The sequence below is a fragment of the Pseudophryne corroboree genome, unplaced genomic scaffold (assembly GCF_028390025.1).
Source record: "Pseudophryne corroboree isolate aPseCor3 unplaced genomic scaffold, aPseCor3.hap2 scaffold_1053, whole genome shotgun sequence".
Taxonomy (NCBI): domain Eukaryota; kingdom Metazoa; phylum Chordata; class Amphibia; order Anura; family Myobatrachidae; genus Pseudophryne; species Pseudophryne corroboree.
In genome coordinates this window covers 90,314-109,858 of record NW_026967680.1, presented here as the reverse complement: position 1 = coordinate 109,858, position 19,545 = coordinate 90,314, and the positions used below count along the sequence as shown (strand labels likewise).

General features: G+C 53.4%; 1 protein-coding gene across 1 annotated transcript in view; it reads right to left on the bottom strand.

Moving 5' to 3' along the window:
* Positions 1-19,545, bottom strand: part of BSN (bassoon presynaptic cytomatrix protein) — a 117,764-nt gene that overhangs the window by 34,869 nt on the left and 63,350 nt on the right. Inside the window, exon 8 of the mRNA XM_063950542.1 lies at positions 8,766-8,862. Coding sequence (XP_063806612.1) covers positions 8,766-8,862 — 97 coding nt within the window. The remainder of the gene's footprint in view (positions 1-8,765; positions 8,863-19,545) is intronic.

Genomic DNA, 19,545 nt, shown 5'->3' with positions numbered 1-19,545 from the left:
GCCTTCCTATGTAGACTCTACAGCAGGTCTTCTCCTGGGCCAGAGTGCCTTCCTATGTAGACTATACAGCAGGTCTTCTCCTGGGCCAGACTGCCTTCCTATGTAGACTATACAGCAGGTCTTCTCCTGGGCCAGACTGCCTTCCTATGTAGACTATACAGCAGGTCTTCTCCTGGGCCAGACTGCCTTCCTATGTAGACTCTACAGCAGGTCTTCTCCTGGGCTAGACTGCCTTCCTATGTAGACTATACAGCAGGTCTTCTCCTGGGCCAGACTGCCTTCCTATGTAGACTATACAGCAGGTCATCTTGTGGGCCAGACTGCCTTCCTATGTAGACTATACAGCAGGTCTTCTCCTGGGCCAGACTGCCTTCCTATGTAGACTATACAGCAAGTCTTCTCCTGGGCCGGACTGCCTTCCTATGCAGACTATACAGCAGGTCTTCTCGTGGGCCAGACTGCCTTCCTATGTAGACTCAACAACTCGTCTTCTCCTGGGACAGACTGCCTTCCTATGTAAACTCTACCGCAGTTCTTCTCCAGATTGCCTACCTATGTAAACTCTACAGCAGATCTTCTCCTGGACTAGGCTATCTTCCAATGTATACTATACAACAGGTCTTCTCCTGTGCTAGACTGCCCACTTATGTAAACTCTACAGCAGGTCTTCTCCTGGACTAGGCTACCTTCCTACGTAGACTTTACAGCAGATCTTCTCCTGGGCCAGACTGCTTTCTTATGTAAACTCTACAGCAGGTCTTCTCCTGGGCTAGGCTATCTTCCTATGTAGACTCTACAGCAGATCTTCTCCTGGGCCAGACTGCTTTCCTATGTAGATTCTACAGCAAGTCTTCTGTTGGGCCAGACTGCCTTCCTATGTAGACTCTACAGCAGGTCTTCTCCTGGGCCAGACTGCCTTCCTATGTAGACTCTACAGCAGGTCTTCTCCTGGGCCACACTGCCTTCCTATGTAGACTCTACAGCAGGTCTTCTCCTGGGCCAGACTGCCTTCCTATGTAGACTCTACAGCAGATCTTCTCCTGGGCCAGACTGCCTTCCTATGTAGACTCTACAGCAGGTCCTCTCCTGGGCCAGAATGCCTTCCTATGTAGACTCTAGAGCAGGTCTTCTCCTGGACCAGACTGCCTTCCTATGTAGACTCTAGAGCAGGTCTTCTCCTTGGCCAGAGTGCCTTCCTATGTAGACTCTACAGAAGATCTTCTCCTTGGCCAGACTGCCTTCCTATGTAGACTCTACAGCAGGTCTTCTTTTGTATAGAATTACTGAGGGTACTCTCCTGGTCCAGACTGAATTGCCATGTGGAATTTATAATGTATAATGTCCTGGACCAGATTGCCTTCTTGTGTAGAATCTACAGCATCCTTTTCTGTCCTAGTTTGCCTCCCTTTGTATGACTTATAGAAGTCTATTCCTGGGCCAGACAGCATTCCTACATAGGCTCTATTGGGGGGATCTATAGGGGTCTATTCCTAGGCCAGACTGCCTCCCTTTGTAGGAGCGACTGCACATGGTATCTTCTTATGACCTAGACTGCCTCCCGATGTAGGATCTATAAGGGTCTTTCCCTAGTCCTGACAGTGTCCCTTTATACATGTGTCCTCATACATCTAGCTGCAATATGCCATGCAACGTGAATGAGCCGTCAGTTTCTCTGCAACTCCGCTAACGTTAGGTGTCTTTTATTGGCAAAAATTCATCTTATTTGCATACGTAATGCTCCGTTACAGTGTCAGTAATAATAAGATTTTACTCACCGGTAAATCTATTTCTCGTAGTCCGTAGTGGATGCTGGGACTCCGTAAGGACCATGGGGATTAGCGGCTCCGCAGGAGACTGGGCACAACTAAAGAAAGCTTTAGGACTACCTGGTGTGCACTGGCTCCTCCCACCAAGACCCTCCTCCAGACCTCAGTTAGGATACTGTGCCCGGAAGAGCTGACACAATAAGGAAGGATTTTGAATCCCGGGTAAGACTCATACCAGCCACACCAATCACACCGTATAACTCGTGATACTATACCCAGTTAACAGTATGATAACAACTGAGCCTCTCAAGAGATGGCTCAACAATAACCCTTTAGTTAGGCAATAACTATATACAAGTTTTGCAGACAATCCGCACTTGGGATGGGCGCCCAGCATCCACTACGGACTACGAGAAATAGATTTACCGGTGAGTAAAATCTTATTTTCTCTAACGTCCTAAGTGGATGCTGGGACTCCGTAAGGACCATGGGGATTATACCAAAGCTCCCAAACGGGCGGGAGAGTGCGGATGACTCTGCAGCACCGAATGAGCAAACTCTAGGTCCTCCTCAGCCAGGGTATCAAACTTGTAGACTCTTGCAAGAGTGTTTTAACCCGACCAAGTAACAGCTCGGCAAATTTGTAAAGCCGAGACCCCTCGGGCAGCCGCCCAAGAAGAGCCCACTTTCCTCGTGGAATGGGCTTTCACAGATTTAGGGTGCGGCATTCCAGCCGCAGAATGTGCAAGTTGAATCGTGCTACAGATCCAGCGAGCAATAGTCTGCTTAGAAGCAGGAGCACCCAGCTTGTTGGGTGCATACAGGATAAATAGCGAGTCAGTTTTCCTGACTCCAGCCGTCCTGGAAACATATACTTTTCAGGGCCCTGACTACGTCCAGAAAACTTGGAATCCTCCAAGTCCCAAGTAGCCGCAGGCACCACAATAGGTTGGTTCACATGAAAAACTGATACCACTTTAGGAAGGAATTGGGAACGAGTCCTCAATTCCGCCTTATCCATATAGAATACAGATAAGGGCATTTGTATGACAAAGCCGCCAATTCTGATACACGCCTGGCCGACGCCACGGCCCACAGCATGACCACTTTCCACGTGAGGTATTGTAGCTCCACGGATTTAAGTGGCTCAACTCAATGCGACTTCAGGAAATTCAACACTACGTTGAGATCCCACGGTGCCACTGGAGGCACAAACGGGGGTTGACTATGCAGCACTCCCTTAACAAAAGTCTGAACTTCAGGCAGTGAAGCCAGTTCTATTTTGGAAGAAAATCGATAGAGCCGAAATCTGGACCTTAATGGAACCCAATTTTAGGCCCATAGTCACCTCTGACTTGTAGGAAGTGCAGAAAACGACCTAGCTGAAATTCCTCCTTTGGGGCCTTACTGGCCTCACAGCACGCAACATATTTCCGCCATATGCGGGGATAATGGATTGCGTTCACTTCTTTCCTAGCTTTAAATAGCGTAGGGATAACTTCCTCCGGAATGCCCTTTTCCTTCAGGATCCTGCGTTCAACCGCCATGCCGTCAAACGCAGCCGCGGTACGTCTTGGCACAGACAGGCCCCCTGCTGCAGCAGGTCCTGTCTGAGCGGCAGAGGCCATGGGTCCTCTGAGATCATTTCTTGGAGTTCTGGGTACCAAGCTCTTCTTGGCCACCCGGAACAATGAGTACAGTTCTTACTCCTCTCCTTCTTATTATTCTCATTACCCTGGGTATGAGAGGCAGAGAAGGGAACACATACACCGACTGGTACACCCACGGTGTTACCAGAGCGTCCACAGCTATCGCCTGAGGGTCCCTTGACCTGGCGCAATATCTTTGTAGCTTTTTGTTGAGGCGGGACGCCATCCTGTCCACCTGTGGCCTTTCCCCACGGTGTACAATCATTTGGAAGACTTCTGGATGAAGTCCCCACTCTCTCGGGTGGAGGTCGTGTCTGCTGAGAAAGTCTGCTTCTCAGTTGTCCACTCCGGGAATGAACACTGCTGACAGTGCTAACACATGATTTTCCGCCCATCGGAGAATCCTTGTGCCTTCAGCCATCGCCATCCTGCTTCTTGTGCCGCCCTGTCGGTTTACATGAGCGACCGCCGTGATGTTGTCTGACTGGATCAGCACCGGCCGGTGTTGAAGCAGGGTCTAGCCTGACTTAGGGCATTGTAAATGGCCCAAAGTTCCAGAACATTTATGTGTAGGGAAGTCTCCCGACTTTTCCATAGGCCTTGGAAGTTTCTTCCCTGTGTGACTGCCCCCCAGCCTTGAAGGCTGGCATCCGTGTTTGCATGGGACTTGGCGAATGGAAATTCTTCGTAAGAAGCTACCATCTTTCCCAAGGCTCGCGTGCATAGATGCACCGATACCTGTATTTGTATTAGGAGGTCTCCATCTAGAGACGCCAACTCCTTGGACTTCTCCTCCGGGAGAAACCCTTTTTATCCTGTTCTGTGTCCAGAACCATACCCAGGAACAGTAGACGCGTCGTAGGAACCAGCTGTGACTTTGGAATATTCAGAATCCAGCCGCGCTGTTGTAGCACTTCCCGAGATAGTGCTACGCCGACGAACAACTGCTCCCTGGACCTCGCCTTTATAAGGAGATCGTCCAAGTACGGGATAAGTACTTCGGCCATTACCTTGGTAAATACCCTCGGTGCCGGGGACAGACCAACGGCAACGTCTGGAATTGGTAATGACAATCCTGTACCACAATTTTGAGGTACACCTGGTGACGAGGGTAAATAGGGACATGCAGGTAAGTATCCTTGATGTCCAGTGATACCCTGAAATTTTCCAGGCTTGCAATAATCGCCCTGAGCGATTCCATTTTGAACTTGAACCTTCGTATATAAGTGTTCAAGGATTTCAATTTTAGAATGGGTCTCACCGAACCGCCTGGTTTCGGTACCACAACATTTTGGAATAGTAACCCCGGCCTTGTTGAAAGAGGGGTACCTTGATTTCACCTGCTGGAAGTACAGCTTGTGAATTGCCGCCAGTACTACCTTTCTCCGAGGGCAGCAGGCAAGGCTGATGTGAGGCAACGGCGAGGGGGAGTCGTCTCGAACTCCAGCCCGTATCCCTGTGATACTACTTGCAGAACCTAGGGATCCACCTGTGGGCAAGCCCACTGATCCCTGCAGTTCCCGAGACGCGCCCCCACCGCACCTGTCTCCACCTGTGGAGCCCCAGCGTCATGCGGTGGACTCAGAGGAAGCGAGGGAAGATATTTGATCCTGGAACTGGCTGACTGGTGCAGCTTTTTCCTTCTTCCCTTGTTTCTGTGCAGAAAGGAAGCGCCTTTGACCCGCTTGCTTTTCTGAAGCCGAAAGGACTGTACCTGAAAATACGGTGCTTTCTTTAGGCTTTTGTGAGGAAACCTGAGGTAAAAATTTTTCTTCCCAGCTGTTGCTGTGGATACGAGGTCCCAGAGACCATCCCCAAACAATTCCTCACCCTTATAAGGCAGAATCTCCATGTGCCTTTTAAATGCAGCATCACCTGTCCACTGCCGGGTTTCTACTACCCTCCTGGCAGAATGGACATTGCATTAATTCTGGATGCCAGCCGGCAAATATCCCTCTGTGCATCCTTTATATATAAGACAACGTCTTAAATATGCTCAATGTTAGCAAATATTATTATCCCTGTCTTAGCGTATTAATATTATCTGACAGGGTGTCAGACCACGCTGCAGCAGCACTATTTATGCTGAGGCAATTGCAGGTTTCAGTATATAACCTGAGTGTGTAAATACAGACTTCAGGATCGTCTCCTGCTTTTTATCAGCAGGTTCCTTCAAGGTGGCCGTATCCTAAGACGGCAGTGCCACCTTTTGACAAACGTGTGAGCGCCTTATCCACCCTAAGGGATATCTCCCAACGTGACCTATCCTCTGGCGGGAAAGGGTACGCCATCAGTAACTTTTTAGAAATAACCAGTTTCTTATCGGGGGAAACCACGCTTCTTTACACACTTCATTCATTCATCTGATGGGGGAACAAAACAGTGGCTGTTTTTTCTCCCCAAAAATAAAACCCCTTTTATGTGGTACTTGGGTTTATGTCAGAAAATGCGTAACACATTTTTCATTGCCGAGATCATGTAACGGATGTTCCTAGTGGATTGTGTATATGTCTCAACCTCGTCGACACTGGAGTCAGACTCCGTGTCGACATCTGTGTCTGCCATCTGAGGTAACAAGCGTTGTTTTGAGCCCCTGATGGCCTTTGAGACGCCTGGGCAGACGCGGGCTGAGACGCCGGCTGTCCCACAGCTGTTACGTCATCCAGCCTTTTATGTAAGGAGTTGACACTGTCGGTTAATACCTTCCACCTATCCATCCACTCTGGTGTCGGCCCCACAGGGGGCGACATCCCATTTATCGGCCTCTGCTCCGCCTCCACGTAACCTTCCTCATCCAACATGTCGACACAGCCGTACCGACACACCGCACACACACAGGGAATGCTCTGACTGAGGACAGGACCCCACAAAGTCCTTTGGGGAGACCGAGAGAGAGTATGCCAGCACACACCAGAGCGCTATATAATGCAGGGATTAACACTATAACTGAGTGATTTTTCCCCCAATAGCTGCTTGTATAAACAATATTGCGCCTAAATTTAGTGCCCCCCCCCTCTCTTTTTAACCCTTTGAGCCTGAAAACTACAGGGGAGAGCCTGGGGAGCTGTCTTCCAGCTGCACTGTGAAGAGAAAATGGCGCCAGTGTGCTGAGGGAGAAGCCCCGCCCCCTTTACGGCGGACTTTCTCCCGCTTTTTCTGTGATACTGGCAGGGGTAATTTTACATCTATATAGCATCTGGGACTATATATGATGTATATTTTGCCAGCCAAGGTGTTATTTATTGCCCTCAGGGCGCCCCCCCCCCCCCCAGCGCCCTGCACCCATCAGTGACCGAAGTGTGAGGTGTACATGAGGAGCAATGGCGCACAGCTGCAGTGCTGTGCGCTACCTTGGTGGAGACCGAAGTCTTCTGCCGCCGATTTTCCGGACCTTCTTCGTGCTTCTGGCTCTGTAAGAGGGACAGCGGCGCGGCTCCGGGAACGAACACCAAGGTCGGGTCCTGCGGTCGATCCCTCTGGAGCTAATGTTGTCCAGTAGCCTAAGAAGCCCAAACTACCACCTGTTAGGTAGGTTCGCTTCTTCTCCCCTTAGTCCCTCGCTGCAGTGAGTCTGTTGCCAGCAGATCTCACTGAAAATAAAAAACCTAAATATACTTTCTTTCTAGGTGCTCAGGAGACACCCTAGTGTGCATCCAGCTCACCCGGTCACAGAAATCTAACTGAGGTCTGGAGGAGGGTCATAGTGGGAGGAGCCAGTGCACACCAGGTAGTCCTAAAGCTTTCTTTAGTTGTGCCCAGTCTCCTGCGGAGCCGCTAATCCCCATGGTCCTTACGGAGTCCCAGCATCCACTTAGGACGTTAGAGAAAGGATATGCGGCATTCCTGTAGTCTGTGTGCGACTTCGGCTGTATCCATTTATGAAATGCAACGTTGCAGTGATTTCAAGAAAAACAGCCACTGACACTGTAACATTTCATATGCAGATACAGCCACGGTCACACACAGAATATAGGCACGCCGCATATCATTTTAATCAGCAGAATCTGGAAACAAAATGCACAAAAAGACGCCCGGCGTTAATAAATACGATCACGAATAGGCACAACTAGAAGGGCTGAGTAATGTGACCACAGCAATGATGGCAGGATCATCATCTGAATCTCAGAGTATGACATCTGCAAGGTCAATACTGGGAGATCTATAATGTGACATCTCTGTTTCCATATTCCACCCACTTATTATACACGTCATACAGATATAGCCCCCTGTATACACATCAGAGGTATTACACAAATCAGGGTAAAATAATCGTAGCCATCAATGGCCCTCATTCCGAGTTGTTCGCTCGGTATTTTTAATCGCATCGCAGTGAAAATCCGCTTAGTACGCATGCGCAAAGTTCGCACTGCGACTGCGCCAAGTAACTTTACTATGAAGAAAGTATTTTTACTCACGGCTTTTTCTTCGCTCCGGCGATCGTAATGTGATTGACAGGAAATGGGTGTTACTGGGCGGAAACACGGCGTTTCAGGGGCGTGTGGCTGAAAACGCTACCGTTTCCGGAAAAAACGCAGGAGTGGCCGGAGAAACGGTGGGAGTGCCTGGGCGAACGCTGGGTGTGTTTGTGACGTCAAACAGGAACGACAAGCACTGAACTGATCGCACAGGCAGAGTAAGTCTGAAGCTACTCTGAAACTGCTAAGTAGTTAGTAATCGCAATATTGCGCATACATCGGTCGCAATTTTAAGAAGCTAAGATTCACTCCCAGTAGGCGGCGGCTTAGCGTGTGTAACTCTGCTAAATTCGCCTTGCGACCGATCAACTCGGAATGAGGGCCAATATTCACAATAAAGTGATAGGCAGAAAAACGTTTTGAGCTACAATCTGCTGTTTTTAACAGTAACTGAATTAGACTGTTAGCTCCTTGGTGCAGGGACTTCTTCCTCGAGTACCACAATGCAATGGACGATGCTCATATTTATTCTCCTCTATAAACTCAGCAACATTATGTAGACATACACATTAGTTACAGGATAAAGTGGATTCACCGATATAACTTGGGGCTGATGTAACAAAGCGATACGGACACACAGCAGACGATCTCTAAAGTCACCGCAATGTAGTCCATATTCAGTCAGGGGGTATATTATTAAGGGACGTTTTTTGCGAAGCTGGCGAGGATTGTCCGCGTTAAGGGCTGGATTACAGGTCTAGAGTAACACAAGTACAATCAGGCCTGCCTTGTGTGTACTATTGCCGCACTTTTACATCCAGACCTCAATGTAACGGAGAAATTACAGCTTCCAAATATTAACTTTTAGTAAATACACCCTTGTCTGAGTCAGACTGCTGCAGAAAATTGGTTTCACTGGTCACCCATGGACTTACCAGCAGGGGCCCCTTGCATTGCAGTCTGTGGCCCTCTGGCTGGTTGCGGTGTTGGCTTCGCTGCAACCTTGGAGCTGTCTGTTGGTTCCACTTTTGGCTAGAAATGTAAAGTTGAACAGATGAGAGTAAGAGGCTCGGCCACATTCTCTGGTCACTTCTACACAGGGGCGCACAGATACAGTGTACTACACTAGTCACATGGACAGCACTGGTAGGCTCATTATCTATGCATTTGTGCCGGTCTATCTGCCTACTGCCACGTACCGCAGGACTGCCGGTGTGCTGCTCTTCCCATGTGCTGGTGTTGGTCTATCCCCCTACTGTCACGTGCCGCAGGACTGCCAGTGTGCCGCTCTGCCCATGTGCTGGTGTCGGTCTATCCCCCTACTGTCACGTTCCGCAGGACTGCCGGTGTGCCGCTCTTCCCATGTGCTGGTGTCGGTCTATACCCCCTACTATCACGTGCCGCAGGACTGCCGGTGTACCGCTCTTCCCATGTGCTGGTGTCGGTCTACACCCCTACGTCACATGCCGCAGGACTGCCGGTGTGCCGCTCTTCCCATGTGCTGGTGTCGGTCTATCCCCCTACTGTCACGTGCCGCAGGACTGCCGGTGTGCCGCTCTTCCCATGTGCTGGTGTCGGTCTATCCCCCTACTGTCACGTGCCGCAGGACTGCCGCTCTTCTTATGTGCTGGTGTCGGTCTATCACCCTACTGTCACGTGCCGCAGGACTGCCGGTGTGCCGCTGTTCCCATGTGCTGGTGTCGGTCTATCCCCCTACTGTCACATGCCGCAGGACTGCCGGTGTGCCGCTCTTCCCACGTGCTGGTGTCTGTCTATCCCCCTACTATCACGTGCCGCAGGACTGCTGGTGTGCCGCTGTTCCCATGTGCTGGTGTCGGTCTATCCCCCTACTGTCACGTGCCGCAGGACTGCCGATGTGCCGCTGTTCCCATGTGCTGGTGTCAGTCTATCCCCCTACTGTCACGTGCCGCAGGACTGCCGATGTGCCACTGTTCCCATGTGCTGGTGTCAGTCTATCCCCCTACTGTCACGTGCCGCAGGACTGCCGGTGTGCCGCTCTTCTCATGTGCTGGTGTCGGTCTATCCCCCTACTGTCACATGCCGCAGGACTGCCGGTGTGCCGCTCTTCCCATGTGCTGGTGTCGGTCTATCCCCCTACTGTCACGTGCCGCAGGACTGCCGGTGTGCCGCTCTTCCCATGTGCTGGTGTCGGTCTATCCCCCTACTGTCACGTGCTGCAGGACTGCCGGTGTGCCGCTCTTCCCATGTGCTGGTGTCGGTCTATCCCCCTACTGTCACGTGCCGCAGGACTGCCGGTGTGCCGCTCTTCCCATGTGCTGGTGTTGGTCTATCCCCCTACTGTCACGTGCCGCAGGACTGCCGATGTGCCGCTGTTCCCATGTGCTGGTGTCGGTCTATCCCCCTACTGTCACGTGCCGCAGGACTGCCGGTGTGCCGCTCTTCCCATGTGCTGGTGTCGGTCTATCCCCCTACTGTCACGTGCTGCAGGACTGCCGGTGTGCCGCTCTTCCCATGTGCTGGTGTCGGTTTATACCCCTACTATCACGTGCCGCAGGACTGCCGATGTGCCGCTGTTCCCATGTGCTGGTGTCGGTCTATCCCCCTACTGTCACGTGCCGCAGGACTGCCGGTGTGCCGCTCTTCCCATGTGCTGGTGTCGGTCTATCCCCCTACTGTCACGTGCTGCAGGACTGCCGGTGTGCCGCTCTTCCCATGTGCTGGTGTCGGTTTATACCCCTACTATCACGTGCCGCAGGACTGCCGGTGTGCCGCTCTTCCCATGTGCTGGTGTTGGTCTATACCCCTACTGTCACGTGCCGCAGGACTGCCGGTGTGCCGCTCTTCCCATGTGCTGGTGTCGGTCTATCCCCCTACTATCACGTGCCGCAGGACTGCCGGTGTGCCGCTGTTCCCATGTGCTGGTGTCGGTATATCCCCCTACTGTCACGTGCCGCAGGACTGCCGATGTGCCGCTGTTCCCATGTGCTGGTGTCGGTCTATCCCCCTACTGTCACGTGCCGCAGGACTGCCGGTGTGCCGCTCTTCCCATGTGCTGGTGTCGGTCTATCCCCCTACTGTCACGTGCTGCAGGACTGCCGGTGTGCCGCTCTTCCCATGTGCTGGTGTCGGTTTATACCCCTACTATCACGTGCCGCAGGACTGCCGGTGTGCCGCTCTTCCCATGTGCTGGTGTAGGTCTATACCCCTACTGTCACGTGCCGCAGGACTGCCGGTGTGCCGCTCTTCCCATGTGCTGGTGTCGGTCTATCCCCCTACTATCACGTGCCGCAGGACTGCCGGTGTGCCGCTGTTCCCATGTGCTGGTGTCGGTATATCCCCCTACTGTCACGTGCCGCAGGACTGCCGATGTGCCGCTGTTCCCATGTGCTGGTGTCGGTCTATCCCCCTACTGTCACGTGCCGCAGGACTGCCGGTGTGCCGCTGTTCCCATGTGCTGGTGTCGGTCTATCCCCCTACTATCACGTGCCGCAGGACTGCCGGTGTGCCGCTGTTCCCATGTGCTGGTGTCGGTCTATCCCCCTACTATCACGTGCCGCAGGACTGCCGGTGTGCCGCTCTTCCCATGTGCTGGTGTCGGTCTATCCCCCTACTGTCACGTGCTGCAGGACTGCCGGTGTGCCGCTGTTCCCATGTGCTGGTGTCGGTCTATACCCCTACTATCACGTGCCGCAGGACTGCCGGTGTGCCGCTCTTCCCATGTGCTGGTGTCGGTCTATACCCCTACTGTCACGTGCCGCAGGACTGCCGGTGTGCCGCTCTTCCCATGTGCTGGTGTCGGTCTATACCCCTACTATCACGTGCCGCAGGACTGCCGATGTGCCGCTGTTCCCATGTGCTGGTGTCGGTCTATCCCCCTACTATCACGTGCCGCAGGACTGCCGGTGTGCCGCTGTTCCCATGTGCTGGTGTCGGTATATCCCCCTACTGTCACGTGCCGCAGGACTGCCGGTGTGCCACTGTTCCCATGTGCTGTTGTCAGTCTATACCCCTACTATCACGTGCCGCAGGACTGCCGGTGTGCCGCTGTTCCCATGTGCTGGTGTCGGTCTATCCCCCTACTATCACGTGCCGCAGGACTGCCGGTGTGCCGCTGTTCCCATGTGCTGGTGTCGGTATATCCCCCTACTATCACGTGCCGCAGGACTGCCAATGTGCCGCTGTTCCCATGTGCTGGTGTCGGTCTATACCCCTACTATCACGTGCCGCAGGACTGCCGGTGTGCCGCTGTTCCCATGTGCTGGTGTCGGTCTATCCCCCTACTGTCACGTGCCGCAGGACTGCCGGTGTGCCGCTGTTCCCATGTGCTGTTGTCAGTCTATACCCCTACTATCACGTGCCACAGGACTGCCGGTGTGCCGTTCTTCCCATGTGCTGGTGTCGGTCTATACCCCTACTATCACGTGCTGCAGGACTGCCGGTGTGCCGCTGTTCCCATGTGCTGGTGTCGGTCTATCCCCCTACTGTCATGTGCCGCAGGACTGCCGGTGTGCCGCTGTTCCCATGTGCTGGTGTCGGTCTATCCCCCTACTGTCATGTGCCGCAGGACTGCCGGTGTGCCGCTGTTCCCATGTGCTGGTGTCGGTCTATACCCCTACTATCACGTGCCGCAGGACTGCCGGTGTGCCGCTGTTCCCATGTGCTGGTGTCGGTCTATCCCCCTACTATCACGTGCCGCAGGACTGCCGGTGTGCCGCTGTTCCCATGTGCTGGTGTCGGTCTATCCCCCTACTATCACGTGCTGCAGGACTGCCGGTGTGCCGCTGTTCCCATGTGCTGGTGTCGGTCTATCCCCCTACTATCACGTGCCGCAGGACTGCCGGTGTGCCGCTGTTCCCATGTGCTGGTGTCGGTCTATCCCCCTACTGTCATGTGCCGCAGGACTGCCGGTGTGCCGCTGTTCCCATGTGCTGGTGTCGGTCTATACCCCTATTATCACGTGCCGCAGGACTGCCGGTGTGCCGCTGTTCCCATGTGCTGGTGTCGGTATATCCCCTTACTATCACGTGCCGCAGGACTGCCAATGTGCCGCTGTTCCCATGTGCTGGTGTCGGTCTATCCCCCTACTATCACGTGCCGCAGGACTGCCGGTGTGCCGCTGTTCCCATGTGCTGGTGTCGGTCTATCCCCCTACTGTCACATGCCGCAGGACTGCCGGTGTGCCGCTGTTCCCATGTGCTGGTGTCGGTCTATACCCCTACTATCACGTGCCGCAGGACTGCCGGTGTGCCGCTCTTCCCATGTGCTGGTGTCGGTCTATACCCCTACTGTCACGTGCCGCAGGACTGCCGGTGTGCCGCTGTTCCCATGTGCTGGTGTCGGTATATCCCCCTACTGTCACGTGCTGCAGGACTGCCGGTGTGCCGCTGTTCCCATGTGCTGGTGTCGGTCTATCCCCCTACTATCACGTGCCGCAGGACTGCCGGTGTGCCGCTGTTCCCATGTGCTAGTGTCGGTCTATCCCCCTACTGTCATGTGCCGCAGGACTGCCGGTGTGCCGCTGTTCCCATGTGCTGTTGTCAGTCTATACCCCTACTATCACGTGCCGCAGGACTGCCGGTATGCCGTTCTTCCCATGTGCTGGTGTCGGTCTATACCCCTACTATCACGTGCTGCAGGACTGCCGGTGTGCCGCTGTTCCCATGTGCTGGTGTCGGTCTATCCCCCTACTGTCATGTGCCGCAGGACTGCCGGTGTGCCGCTGTTCCCATGTGCTGGTGTCGGTCTATCCCCCTACTGTCATGTGCCGCAGGACTGCCGGTGTGCCGCTGTTCCCATGTGCTGGTGTCGGTCTATACCCCTACTATCACGTGCCGCAGGACTGCCGGTGTGCCGCTGTTCCCATGTGCTGGTGTCGGTCTATCCCCCTACTATCACGTGCCGCAGGACTGCCGGTGTGCCGCTGTTCCCATGTGCTGGTGTCGGTCTATCCCCCTACTATCACGTGCTGCAGGACTGCCGGTGTGCCGCTGTTCCCATGTGCTGGTGTCGGTCTATCCCCCTACTATCACGTGCCGCAGGACTGCCGGTGTGCCGCTGTTCCCATGTGCTGGTGTCGGTCTATCCCCCTACTGTCATGTGCCGCAGGACTGCCGGTGTGCCGCTGTTCCCATGTGCTGGTGTCGGTCTATACCCCTATTATCACGTGCCGCAGGACTGCCGGTGTGCCGCTGTTCCCATGTGCTGGTGTCGGTATATCCCCCTACTATCACGTGCCGCAGGACTGCCAATGTGCCGCTGTTCCCATGTGCTGGTGTCGGTCTATCCCCCTACTATCACGTGCCGCAGGACTGCCGGTGTGCCGCTGTTCCCATGTGCTGGTGTCGGTCTATCCCCCTACTGTCACATGCCGCAGGACTGCCGGTGTGCCGCTGTTCCCATGTGCTGGTGTCGGTCTATACCCCTACTATCACGTGCCGTAGGACTGCCGGTGTGCCGCTCTTCCCATGTGCTGGTGTCGGTCTATACCCCTACTGTCACGTGCCGCAGGACTGCCGGTGTGCCGCTGTTCCCATGTGCTGGTGTCGGTATATCCCCCTACTGTCACGTGCTGCAGGACTGCCGGTGTGCCGCTGTTCCCATGTGCTGGTGTCGGTCTATCCCCCTACTATCACGTGCCGCAGGACTGCCGGTGTGCCGCTGTTCCCATGTGCTGGTGTCGGTCTATCCCCCTACTGTCATGTGCCGCAGGACTGCCGGTGTGCCGCTGTTCCCATGTGCTGTTGTCAGTCTATACCCCTACTATCACGTGCCGCAGGACTGCCGGTGTGCCGTTCTTCCCATGTGCTGGTGTCGGTCTATACCCCTACTATCACGTGCTGCAGGACTGCCGGTGTGCCGCTGTTCCCATGTGCTGGTGTCGGTCTATCCCCCTACTGTCATGTGCCGCAGGACTGCCGGTGTGCCGCTGTTCCCATGTGCTGGTGTCGGTCTATCCCCCTACTGTCATGTGCCGCAGGACTGCCGGTGTGCCGCTGTTCCCATGTGCTGGTGTCGGTCTATACCCCTACTATCACGTGCCGCAGGACTGCCGGTGTGCCGCTGTTCCCATGTGCTGGTGTCGGTCTATCCCCCTACTATCACGTGCCGCAGGACTGCCGGTGTGCCGCTGTTCCCATGTGCTGGTGTCGGTCTATCCCCCTACTATCACGTGCTGCAGGACTGCCGGTGTGCCGCTGTTCCCATGTGCTGGTGTCGGTCTATCCCCCTACTATCACGTGCCGCAGGACTGCCGGTGTGCCGCTGTTCCCATGTGCTGGTGTCGGTCTATCCCCCTACTGTCATGTGCCGCAGGACTGCCGGTGTGCCGCTGTTCCCATGTGCTGGTGTCGGTCTATACCCCTATTATCACGTGCCGCAGGACTGCCGGTGTGCCGCTGTTCCCATGTGCTGGTGTCGGTATATCCCCCTACTATCACGTGCCGCAGGACTGCCAATGTGCCGCTGTTCCCATGTGCTGGTGTCGGTCTATACCCCTACTATCACGTGCCGCAGGACTGCCGGTGTGCCGCTGTTCCCATGTGCTGGTGTCGGTCTATCCCCCTACTATCACGTGCCGCAGGACTGCCGGTGTGCCGCTGTTCCCATGTGCTGGTGTCGGTCTATCCCCCTACTATCACGTGCTGCAGGACTGCCGGTGTGCCGCTGTTCCCATGTGCTGGTGTCGGTCTATCCCCCTACTATCACGTGCCGCAGGACTGCCGGTGTGCCGCTGTTCCCATGTGCTGGTGTCGGTCTATCCCCCTACTGTCATGTGCCGCAGGACTGCCGGTGTGCCGCTGTTCCCATGTGCTGGTGTCGGTATGTACCTTTCAGGATTTTTCTCTCCTTTGAGAGTCAGGGACTAATACCCAGAAGCTGTGTAACAAAATATCAAGACGTGTGTAGCGGAATTGTGTCGCTCACATAACCGCACTCACAACTTACATGGACACTAGAATTAGAAAATGTTGTGTAAGTCTTAGGGGCACATTTATCACAATCCACGGCCCGGCTGTAATGACGCCTGACAGCGCTGGAGGTGCGGGATGCCGGCCAATCTTAGATGTTTTTTTAAAGGGGCAATCACTTACAAGGGAAAACCACGCCTTGTAATTAACTGCCCGCTCAAAAAAAACGTCAGAGATCGGCCAACATCTCGCACCTCCGGCGATGCGGATGGAATGTGATGTACAATTATCACACGCAGGGTCAGCTGTCCCCTCAGCACAATTATCACTGTAACGTCAGAAAATGATACATGGGCCCATGTTTATGTACTGTGTAACCCCCTTTACATAATGTAAGTAAGGATAATGTTGAATAATATGCTCGATAGTGGTCTGCAGCCAGTACCTGTGTCTCCGCTACTGAGCGCAGCTGCGGTCTCACCACATTCCCCTCACTGTCGGCAATATACACACATTTAGCGACCTTACCAGTCACCTGGTTTCCCTCGTCCTATGTACTGAGGGTTGTGTGCAGAATCTATGAGGTACACACGTAGCATACTGACACCTCGCACGTTATTGTACTGCACCGTGACATTCCTGCAATATTGTGATGTAACTATGACATGTCTAAATCAGCATTACTGTTTAGCATGCATTACCAATAATGGCCACTTGGGGGAGCTCTTACCTAAAGTCATTCATTGCACACTCCAGTTCCCAGAGACGATGAGTCAGGACCACTGCTGTAGCCCGGGATGGATACCCCTAGAGGAGTTGAACACTGAGCATTGGCATACCGGGCAGCAGCCGGCATCAGGCTATGCCATCCTCAACTGATCGCACTACATTTGGGGGCAGGGAGGGGGTGGCAATGATCTCCGTTTCCCAAAACGAAGATGTATCGCTTCCGTTTTATGGGAGTTCCAAGGCCAGAATCTCCAGTATTTCCTGGCCTCAGGACGGAGCTGTGGCAGCTGGGCCAGTATTTACTAAAAATCCGAGTTTGGACGATTTGTGTTTTTTTTTCTAAGTCCCAATCCGGGAATTCACTAAGCACCAATCTCGGCAGTGTCTGGTCTATTCGTAATGGTTTGAATGACAACGTTCCGAAATACGAATGAATAGACCATCGGTCAAACGCGGCTGTTATTTCATAGAATACGGGAATTCACTATTCATTCGTATTTGGGTGTTAGTCTCTGAGGGCTCAAGTGCGGGTCTGTTTTTTTCCGATTCGTTAAAAAAAGCAGCAAAAAAATGGACCTGCTTTTTCCAGTCGAGTTTGGATAACCATGCACGGATCAGTGAGATCTGTGCATGGTTATCTATGGGAAAGGGTCTGTTTAGTGTAAAAACAGAAAAAAAAATTGCGTGGGGTCCCCCCTCCTAAGCATAACCAGCCTTGGGCTCTTTGAGCCGGTCCTGGTTGACAAAATATGGGGAAAAAAATGACAGGGGTTCCCCCATATTTCATCAACCAGCACCGGGCTCTGCGCCTGGTCCTGGTTCCAAAAATACGGGGGACAAAAAGCGTAGGGGTCCCCCGTATTTTTTAAACCAGCACCGGGCTCCACTAGCCAGGTACATAATGCCACAGCCGGGGGACACTTTTATACTGGTCCCTGCGGCCCTGGCATTACACACCCAACTAGTCACCCCTGGCCGGGGTACCCTGGAGGAGTGGGAACCCCTTAAATCAAGGGGTCCCCCCCTCCAGCCACCCAAGGGCCAGGGGTGAAGCCCAAGGCTGTCCCCCCCATCCAAGGGCGGCGGATGGGGGGCTGATAGCCATGTGTAAAAAATGTGAATATTGTTTTTAGTAGCAGTACTTTGCGGTCAGCGGTGAGGTTACTTACGGTCAACTGCTGACCGCAAAGTTCCCACCATTGGCTACAATGGAGTGCATAGGCGCTACATTGTATCTCTGCCGTGTGCTGCCTCACAGACACTACAGGAGCACACAGCCAATCAGGAGAGTGCCACGACATGGCGCTCCCTGATTGGCTGAAGGGACCCTCTTTGACAGGAGTCAGCGGGGGTCCTGGCAGTCGGGGAAAGGAGTCCCATGTGTAAACATGGGACCCCTTTCAGTGCATGGTCGGGTTTCCGTTTTTTTGTTTTGCCAAGTACGTGGATTATACATTGGACAGAATCTACACTGGATTATGTGAGTATAATTTTTTTCACAGGTCCCCCAAGGATTCTACATGGAGAAGAGGACCGAGCCTCGTGGGAACATAGGTAAGTATGTATGTATGTATGTATGTATGTATGTATGTATGTATGGAGGTGTGCATGTATGTAATAAACTTATACTGTCACGGTGTGTGTCCTGTTTTTTTGGGGTATTTTTTTAGTAGTAGTGCTACTACAGGTACCAGCGGGCCAGGTTTTCCACTGCATGCTGGTACTTGTGGTTCTCCAAGTACCAGCTTGCGGGGGAGGCTTGCTGGGACTTGTAGTACTGCTACTAAAAACAATATTCAAATTTTTTACACATGGCTATCAGCCCCCCATCCGCCGCCCTTGGATGGGGGGGGGGCAGCCTCGGGCTTCACCCCTGGCCCTTGGGTGGCTGGAGGGGGGTGACCCCTTAATTTAAGGGGTTCCCACTCCTCCAGGGTACCCCGGCCAGGGGTGACTAGTTGGGTATGTAATTCCAGGGCCGCAGGGACCAGTATAAAAGTGTCCCCCGGCTGTGGCATTATGTACCTGGCTAGTGGAGCCCAGTGCTGGTTTAAAAAATACGGGGGACCCCTACGCTTTTTGTCCCCCGTATTTTTGGAACCAGCACCAGGCGCAGAGCCCGGTGCTGGTTGATGAAATATGGGGGAACCCCTGTCATTATTTTTTCCCATATTTTGTCAACCAGGATCGGCTCAAAGAGCCCGAGGCTGGTTGTGCTTAGGAGGGGGGACCCCACGCAATTTTTTTCAGATTTTTTACGACTTTAAACACCTTTTTAAGGTACACAATGAAGCCCTGCACGGATCTCACAGATTCCTTTTATTTTGTCAGGCAGTGTTTTACTCATCACTCCCGTAAAACACTGCCTAACATTACGAATCACATCGACATCGGAAAATACGAATTTGGAAAAGTCGGCAGCTTAGTGAATGATCGTATCAGGATTCAAAAAGTTGCAGTAAAATGCACCCGATACCATTCGAGTTCAAACACCCTTCAAAACGGCAAAAATCACGAATCTTAGTAAATATACCCTCCAGTTCCAATTTCACATGACATCTGAAAATCAGTATGTCCCGGAAGACATAGTCTACAAAGGGTTTACTACGTTTGGCCGGCGCTCAGAATCCCAGCGCTGGGATCCCGACCGCCAGATTGCCGGCAGCCTGGGCAAGCACAAAAGAGCCCTTTGCGGGCTCGCTGCGCTCTACACGATGCAGGCACGGTGGTGCGCGTATTTATTCTCCCTCCAGGGGTGTCGTGGACACCTCAAGAGGGAGAATAGTTGTCGGTATACTGGCGGTCGGGATCCCGGCGACGGTATGCTGAGCGCCGCGATCACGACAGCCGGTATATCAAGTGGCACCCATCTACAAATACAGCTGGATGAGGGCGGTCAGTTCCTTCTGTGGTTGTGGACGGACTGGGAACACATTCTCTTGGTGAACTTTTGCAGCTATATGTGTAATGACGGAGAACATTGCACAGACCATACGATGGAATATTTAGCTGGATTTATAGTACAACTGATTAGTGATGAACCATCACTCTATGACAAATGTTAAGGCCAGTACACACTAGCCGAGCCCCCGCCGAC